The 9,080-nt window shown below is 40.0% G+C and overlaps 1 protein-coding gene across 1 annotated transcript; it reads right to left on the bottom strand.

Annotated features, from left to right (window-relative positions):
* Window positions 1–221: 221 nt before the first annotated feature.
* haus5 (HAUS augmin-like complex, subunit 5) lies at window positions 222–8,864 on the bottom strand. Its single transcript, XM_042482796.1, has 19 exons — window positions 8,531–8,864; window positions 8,364–8,426; window positions 8,107–8,139; window positions 7,508–7,532; window positions 7,203–7,335; window positions 6,887–7,046; window positions 6,678–6,774; window positions 5,964–6,055; window positions 5,797–5,851; window positions 5,574–5,701; window positions 5,415–5,496; window positions 5,119–5,273; window positions 4,586–4,748; window positions 4,245–4,325; window positions 3,932–4,077; window positions 3,759–3,855; window positions 2,674–2,812; window positions 2,373–2,505; window positions 222–1,351 (listed from the first exon to the last, which is right to left on the bottom strand). The coding sequence occupies exons 1-19, from the start codon at window positions 8,626–8,628 to the stop codon at window positions 1,249–1,251; spliced, it is 1,983 nt and encodes a 660-aa protein (XP_042338730.1). The 5' UTR covers window positions 8,629–8,864; the 3' UTR covers window positions 222–1,248.
* Between the last annotated feature and the right edge of the window lie 216 nt (window positions 8,865–9,080).

The raw sequence follows: 9,080 nt of genomic DNA, 5'->3' as shown, positions 1-9,080 counted from the left end.
TGCAAAACGATACAGCTACATACTTCTTCACTGTGCCCGCAACTACAAAATCAACCGTGGACAAGAGCACCGACTGTGAGACCGATCAATACCGGGCTAATGATAGATATCTGCGGCTCATTCTGTAACGAGCAAAGTGCAGCACTGATCAGCTTGTTCAACACAAGAGCAAGAGGCACCTTTATTTTATTACTGCATATCAAGGAATATAGGACCGGATGTTTGGATTTAAATGTATTTATTAGTGACTGACTTTTACATGGTAAAACATCAAGGGGATTACAAAAAAACGTGCACTTTCTCACTATTGTAGCATGGTCATTTTGCAAATGAAAGGTTCTGTAAAGCAGTGGTTCTCAACCTCGTCAGTGTGAAGGACCCCTAAATGATACACTTTTAGTAACACTATTTTATAAGATTTAACTTTAGGGACTTCCATCTGAAAAATGAACTCAAATTCAGCCAACCCCCATGAATTCTGTGACAGCAAAATTTTCTCCTATCAGTGCAACTCCATCACAAATTTTACTATTTAAAAGTGGTAAAATCTCATTACTTTCTTAAAGCAGAATATTGATTCACTCATCCTCCCCCCACATCAATTAAATGGCCCAATTGAGCTATAACCGTAATTCAACTTAACTGTGCATGTAAACATACTGAGTGACAGAGCCAACTGATAGCTGTTACACGGCTACTGCTACGTCCCAGTTATCAGGTTTAACAACAGAGTCAAGCTGTTTCAGTGGTGGTGTGAATGGCTCGGTGTAGAATGTTACCTGCTGCTGCGGGGCACGCTGCCCAAGTGGCAAAATATGGCAGGTAGGGATGAGATCTCGTTTTGCTTTGTTAGTTCGCGCTTACCGTGCAGAGGGCAGAAGGAGAGCTGTTTACAGAAATGATCCTTCAGGGCTGCTTTGGTTTTTTAAAAAAGGTGCAGTGAAATCAGGTATTTCAGGCCGCAACAATCCCAAAAACAACCTGCAAAATGCAGACGGGACTGAATAGTTGCCAACTATAGTTGGGGAGATAACCCTCCAAGAAGTGAAACCTATGATCAGAATAATCACCCTTATGTCACTTACTCACAATGGGCTTACTTATATAGCAAATTAGATGGTGAAAATAAACTTATCTCCATTTTTCTGGGGATCACCAGGATCAACCCCTAGTTGAGAACCACTGCTGTAAACAATCTCCTTAATATTGTGTGTATATATATTTATTTTATTAATGATATGGCATCCCTTAAGAGGCTTTGGCAGCAAGTTTCCACCTCTGCAGCCACTGTTGAAAAGTCATTCCTCCTTTACTGACATCAGGCAGGACGTGCTGGGCTGGCCGATCCCACCTAAATGTATGTAAACACAAAACAAAAAGTTCACCAGCAAACCAGACCCTTCAACTCCTGGCTGAAGGTATAAATCTCAAATAACACAATGTATTAAAGTAAATAACAAAATCTATATATGCAATCAAAGCAGCAAATATTTAATCCAGAGTTTACGATTTGTGAACAATGTAGAAAAACAACCCAGTTCTCTTTCTCATAGTGTTGGCGATAACTTTAATCAATCATAAATTTGACTCAGCTTAAGGCTGGGCAAAATGTTTAATTAGAGTACTTTGATGCTGAAGATCTTATAGGCAAAAATAATTGCAAAATCACAAAATAAATTGAGGTTCAATACAATGTACTGTGTTTCCCTGTTCTGCACTGGATCATGACTAAAACTTACCTCAGTTTCAATGTTTAGAATCACAATTTGCCGAGAATCATTTAACAAAATTCAGTAAACGATAACACCATACCTGCATAGTGCATCATCAAAATAGGATTCCTGTCCCACTAAAAAAAAAATACTGAACTTTGATCACCAGCCATAACCTGTCAATAACATTTAAGTAAACTTTCTCTCCATAATGGACTTTGTTATAGCAAAAACACACAAGTACTCAATCAGATAACAAATTTGCAGAGTAACACAGGTATCTAAACCAAAATCAAGGTAAATAAACACATCATCAATCAATCAGTGCAATTACAGTATCAAAGTTAAACCAGGAAGGAGCTCTTGGGAAACTGTGGGATTTTTGATAACCCGTCACATTAACTTTCATTTTCACTTACAGATGAGGTTTTGGTTACATGGTCAGACTGCAGACTTATGTAAAACCTGCTGATTACTCACAATGCTTGCCCTCATCTACTCTAGAGCTGTCAGAGGGGCTCATTCCCCAAAAGAAATGTGATGAAAAAAATAATTCTCTCTTATAAACATCTTAAAAAAGAAACTACACACTATAAAAGGGATTATTGCAGTGCATCGATTGTCTTACAATAGGTTATCTACTTCAGAAATGTTTCTCACCAGTAAGAGATGGCAGTTTTGACTTGGACCCCATAGGAAAGGCCTTGGGCGCTACGCTGGGTGAGGCCTCTGACTCTCGGTATCAGAGCCTCCAGAAGCTTCTGATCCTCCTCCGTGACTCTGGACAGCAGAGCTAAGAGGCATAGTGTAGACAAACAGTACTTTTGTTGTATAATTCTTAAAACTTTTCTTTGCCCAGAGCATTAATTCTTCATCCTATACAATTTGTGTACAAACAGTCAAAAGAAGCACTCCTTATCGTGAAATTTAATCATGATCAAAACTTTGTTTCCCTGATTACCTTTTTGATCTGGTGCATGCAGCAACTCTGCTTCCTTCTGTAGTTTCTGCACAGTAGCAGAGTGAAGTTGCAGTAACTGACGGAGAAAACGCAACTCAAGCTGCTGGGAGCGCGCCTGGGAACACAACTCCTCTGGAGCCTGAAGTGTAAAATGAAAAAGAAAATTTAGTTTGAGTCAAAATCAGAACGAGGGGAGAATGAGACGAAATTCCATGAAATAGATCCTATATAAAATTAGAAAACTACACAGTCGGGGCGCCTGGTGGCTCAGTGGATAGATTCGGCGCCCCATGTACAGAGGCTGTGTCCTTGCTGCAGCAGCCGCAAGTTAGATCCCGGCCTCTGTCCTGTGCTGCATGTCACCCCCATCTCTTTCTCCCCCTTTAACACTTGGTCTGTCCTATCAGTTAAAGGCATGGAAAGCCCATAAAAAATAATCTTAAAAAATGCACAGTGAGTGTCTGCAAGACAATAAAATATCATTAAATAGCTGATTCACTATACTGTAAAGTACAATACTGTTGGTATGCCTCTGTGAAGTACAACTGATTTTCATGGATAATATTTTTATCAGATCTGGTGAGAGGACTGGGGTCAAGCCATGGCGTTGACAGCCAGCTCGCTAATCAAAACCACTCCGGGCATGTGGAGTTTAAGGAGCAGTGCAAACTTTAGGTATTGCCAGCAAAACTTTTATAGGAATGCAACGAGTGTCCACAGGCACGCTTCAGATGCAGAGTTACACATCAATGATCTACCACTTTGACAACACAATTTTAAGGTCTTTTGTGCATTAATTTAAAACTTTTGTAACACTTTTTACCATGTTAAAAATGCATATTAATGATCATCTCTGATCACATGTGTCATATTTTTATATCATTTAAAAAGAGAAATGATTTTTTTCCTACATAGTTCAATATTTTAAACAATTGCATTTAGTAGGTACTGAATTGCCTTTTAATACAATCATCAACCATTAAACTGACGTACAAGTACTGACAAGCATATACAGTGTTGCTCTGGGTAAGAAGATGAAAAAGGAACTGTCACTGCAGACTGATGCATCAGATTCCCAGACTCACCCTGTACAGAGGGAATGCCAGGCTCTGACACAAGCTGCTGAAGGTTGGGGACTGTAAACGATGGATGGACAGCCCCGATGCAGGGATTCTTTGTATTCTGGAGAAAAGAAAAAACAAAAAAACCTGTATTGACTGGAGTTCACCACTTCAGGTATCAGGCAACTTATTCTTACCCCTCAACAGTCCTACGGTCCAGGGCAGGAAGTGAAACCGTTCCCAACTGTCTGGCCTCCTTGGAAATGGAGTTCCTTTGACTGCCGGCTGCAGTGGTGACAACTTCAAACTGTGGCACCAGTTTGTCCTGAACAAATTCCTGCAACTGAAAAACAAGACGGAGGGGGATAAATCCTCAAATGTTCAAAAATGTTCTTTTTGTGGAAAATGTGTTTCAGCTTAAAGAGGTCGAACATTTCTCTTTCCACAGACTGAAGCAAATCTTATAAATAATGTCTCTACTTAAGCGTCATAGATGAAGAACATTCTCACCTCTGTGTGCAGATGAATTAGCTCTGTCTTTGCTGTGGAGTTCCCCTTAATCAGACCTCTGATATGCTCCTGTCTGAGAACCTTAAGAGACACAACAAACATGTTTAATGATATGTCGGAGAAATACTGACGCCTCTGTGTTTTAAATTCATGAAGGGTTTGGCAAATCAAGATGTTTATCTACTGACTGCCAACAGCACACACAACTAAATCCTCTAAACCGCATTTTCATACATAATTACTGATATATCTGATATATTTTGAAACATGTAGCAAATGCTTGATCCAAGAGTAACCCTGGCAAAGGTTGTAAGAGATCTTATATTGTCAAATTCACTCACCACTAGTTGTCTGAAGTCAAGGATGCTCTGCCACTGGCTGCGGAGGTTCCTAAGAGCCTCCTGTCGGCTTCTGGCATGCTGGTCAAGTTGGATACATCGGTCTCTGATATGATCCCTAGCTGCTGCCTGCATCACACACTGAAGCTCCAACTCTAGAGCTGACCTAAAGATAAAACAAAGTAAATGCTTTTAAAACAAGTTTTTCATTTGCCCAGGTCACATCAGTCTCTTATTTGACAGTTAGCAACATGTTTATTGCAAATGCAAACACAAAAAATGCCAAATACAAGTTTTTGGGTTTGTTTTTTTTAAATAAAGCATCCAAAAATAAGAATGCATTGAGAAAAATATTAAACTAAATTGTTAAATTGTCAATAAAATCCTCGAAAAAAATGAGCTCCAATTACACAAAATAAAATAAAAAAAACAGCTATTCTTTGAAACTCTATCACCAAAATATTATTACTAGGACAATACACTGTTTTCATTACTTGTGAGAACCTCGTTAACAACACAACACCAAGTGTGCTTACAGTGCCAAGCTGTCGTTGTGGAGCTCATCTGCAATACCGGACACCTCCTGCTCAGCCTCCTTCTTGCGGGCCTGGAGCTGGTCTTGGAGCTGCTGAACCCTGGAGCGGGTCTGGGCCAGTTCCACCAAACTCTGCGCCACCTCTTCCCAAGCATCCTGAAAAAACAACAAACATGCGATTCCATAAATACATTTTCTTAACCACTTATGCCAGAAAACACGTGAGCAATATTTTATTTTACTTTGAACTCTTGTAATATTACATCACAGTGTAGTATTTGTGTTTGTGCTTAGCACCTCTAAGAGGCTCTTAACCGATGGCAAGTCATCATCCTCTTCTGCTGACATGTCCAGTAGGTGATTGCTTTCATAGCGAAATCTGCAATTAAAATGCCACATAAGTGCTCTAACATTTAAAGGTTTTTTAAGAAGAGAGAACATTATTTCAATGTTTACCGTAGAGCTGTCACATCCCGTGTCACATCCAGACAGGCAAGTTTCTCCTCTAGCTCCTTCTGCTCTTTGGAAGCTAAATATTCCAATGCTGAGAGGACATGGTTTGGAGGATAATTGCCCAACAGGTTCTGATGACATGACAAACAACATGTTCATTTAAAGTGGAAATTACCACTACATAAGTACCAAAATCTTAAGTGAAATTTAATCAAAATACACCAACCTCCACAGCACTCAGCCAGTACTGAAACACAGCAGTCCTTTGTTCACGACTCATACTAAGAGGAAACAAAAAGAGAAGTGATTAATTCAAGAAAGAAGAAGCTGTCAATATTCTGAGGGACACTTGTATGAATACTTGATTTGTCAAATATCAACTATAGTCCTTACTGTTTGGCTGCTGAGTGCGACATTTTCAGCTCACTCTCTTGTAAAGACTGATAGAAGTGGACCCTGTCGTGACACAGCTCTCTCACATCACGCTAACGGGAGAAAATAACAGAGATGTGATTTCCTTCAATCTACAGGCATCGTGTTCTGCATTACTCACATTTGTGTGAATAAATGCTGATCAACTGGTAAAATTTCTTCCAAAATGTGTAGATGTCCACAGATTTTTTTGAGCAGCTGGCATAAGAACATAAAATCACTTTGTCTCAGCATCTTAAATACTATGAGATTACTGCCAAGAAGGGATAACAAGATACACAATTGAAATTACTGACAATTAAGACTTGCTATCATTTACAGATGTAAAGTCACATAACTGCGGCGCAATGCGTTGAGTGGTTGTGAGCAAAAAGTAGTGTATGTCAGGCCACAGACACTCCTTTTTTCATTCCATTATGTACATTTTTGAGGGCACTATTAAATGAATCCCACACACAATTCAGACGCTGAAATAAAATCAGTGATAGTAAATATAGTGCCAAATTTCTGACATAACCGCTGTGTAGCATTTTTGTCTGCTGGCCTGCCTACTCATTATTTTTCTGTCTGAAACATGCACTAATTGATAGCAGCAATATACCAACACTCATGCCAGATAAAGTGCTCTCTAAACCCTACTCAGTGAAATACAGAACTGATTGAGGCAGCTCTTACCAAGACCTGTGCCTCTGCTGCGACTTTAGAGTTGAGGTTGTCACCATCACTGCTGCCAGAGGGCTTATTATCAAACAGCACTTCAATCTCTGCTTTCCTGCAAAACGAAATACAACTCTTACAGACATACTACATGATTAGTACAAGTGTGTAAATAACCCCACTTCATTCATTTTTATTTCAATTCAACTTTTAGTGTTCTTTCTTACTTGGCCATTTGTTCCAGTGCCTGGCAGTGTCCACTAATCCTTTGCTTGTCATCAGAGAGCACCTTGCGGCCCAAGATGCAGTGCTGCCTGAAGGCCTGTAAGAGCAACTCTCTTCGCCGACTGTCCTCCACCTGGGCCCAGGTGCAGCTGATGGACTGCTCTGTTAGTAAAAAAGTAGAAAACACAAGCGTGAAGAATTACTTAAGATATTGTTCAACTATGGTAGCTACTCAAACAGCAGTCATGAACTGGCTTTCTACTTTCCGTAATGTGGTCTGATCAGATACCCAGCTCTTACCGCATGTGACGGACTAACCTTGTGTAGCCAACTGTTCCTCTGTTCCAGTGATCTGAGAGTCCAGGTGACTGATCTCAGCTCGCAGCTGCTCGATCTTCCTCTGAAGCTCTCTCTGCTTTGCAGCCTCACTCTGGCCCTCGGCCTGCTTCAACTGTGAAACACAACAGCAGATATAAGCACAATTCAGTTTATCCTTATCTCTTTTACTGAAATAAAAATACCATACTGTGCATTATCAGTCAAAATTAATTAAGTACCACATCGAGCAGGTATGAAACGAGGTAGAAACAAATGACAAATGAGTAAAACAAGTTGTAGCCTACCTCTTTGTCTTGAATAACTTTGTACCTTGAAGATCATCATGTCAAGAAAATTATTGGATAAATGCTACAAACACAGTGGTCATGGTGGAGGAAATCAACTTGTCTTTTACACATGCCACTGCTGCAAGTCAGTGCTACCAGCCACATACATTTTTTTTACCAGCATTTGGCTAGAAACTGTTAATAATTAAAAGTATAGGAGGGCACATTTTAAACCATTTTATGATGGGTTTATAAGAAAGTATAATAGACAATTGACAAGACATAGCAAGAGAGAAAGAATAGGTAAAAGCCCTCGCCACTTTTGAAACAAGGATATCCAGGACTCCTTAAAAGAGCATACACTATGTGTATGCCACCCTTATCAATGACAGGAGCACCAAGGTGTTCAAGGAGCAGCAGACAGACTGTACATTGACCAAACATAAGCATACAAACAGCATCAAGTCTTGAGCAAAATATAGGCTCTCTTCTGCCAGAGTGACCTTTCGCCTATATTTAAGAACACCTAAATGACCAAAATGTACATATAAAATTGCCATGGCCACTGAGGAGATACTACTGTCTTTAAAATCTTCAATCAGAGCCAGAAAGGATACCACTGGAGATTGCCACGTATGATCTTCACATTCCTGGATAAAAAAGAGAAACCATCAGGAGGCTGTGAACCATTATTTGCACATCAGAGTGTACAGAGGGTGAGACTACAGTTTATTTAAGAGACGATCATATGCCATGATGTTGTCGCACCTGACCAGACAAATAGTGACCGAGTGAGCTATGTGATGGCATACAAAAAATTATCCAAAACATCGACAAGTGATCAAGGGGTTGCAGAACAGGAAAGCAGACTAACCTTTGTTGAAACACGTGTTGGATAATATATTTCCATATTGACTTCCCTGACCCAATACAGAGCCTAGAAAACAAATTAACAGCATTGCGTTTGTTCAGTTTTGTAAATTAAGCGACAATTGTGAGGACCTGTATCACGCGTTCAATTAAAGACAAGTTGATACCCACGTTTTAATATAGCTGTCATTTGGCAGGCTGTCCGGGGGCAAACTGAATTCCTCTGTCGCCCAACGTTTCAACTCCCGCACAAGATTTCTGTCCGCCATCCTTACAGACTACAGAAAGTAAACAACTTGTAGCGAGCTAGCTAACGTTAGCTAACACCACCAGCTGACTATCGTTACTATTCTTGTTAGCAATCCTAACGTTAACTTGAGTTGATCAACTTTAGCCAATTATAGTCTTTGAACATACTCGTGTGGAAGACTCGACTTAACTTTAATATACGCACATTAACTTGATAATGTTTTTTTTTCTTTATCTGAACAGCTCAAACTTTCAACTTCCCGCCCGCTCAATGTATTTCCGCTCACGAGATAGGTCCTGCCCTGCTCTCTCTCTGATTGGCTAGTATTCGTTGCTTTCATTGGTTTGATTGGTTGGGTTTTGGTAAGCGTAATACGATTGGTTTAGGGCTGGGGTAAGACTTTTACAGTTAGCCAGTCAGAGGTAGAGTAAGCCGAAGTTGGGCGGGTCGTGCCTTTCCGGTCATGATATC

Source organism: Plectropomus leopardus, chromosome 3 (assembly GCF_008729295.1).
Source record: "Plectropomus leopardus isolate mb chromosome 3, YSFRI_Pleo_2.0, whole genome shotgun sequence".
In the NCBI taxonomy this organism is placed as follows: domain Eukaryota; kingdom Metazoa; phylum Chordata; class Actinopteri; order Perciformes; family Serranidae; genus Plectropomus; species Plectropomus leopardus.
Note: the sequence above shows the minus strand (reverse complement) of the source record. Positions and strands in the feature narration are given on the sequence as shown.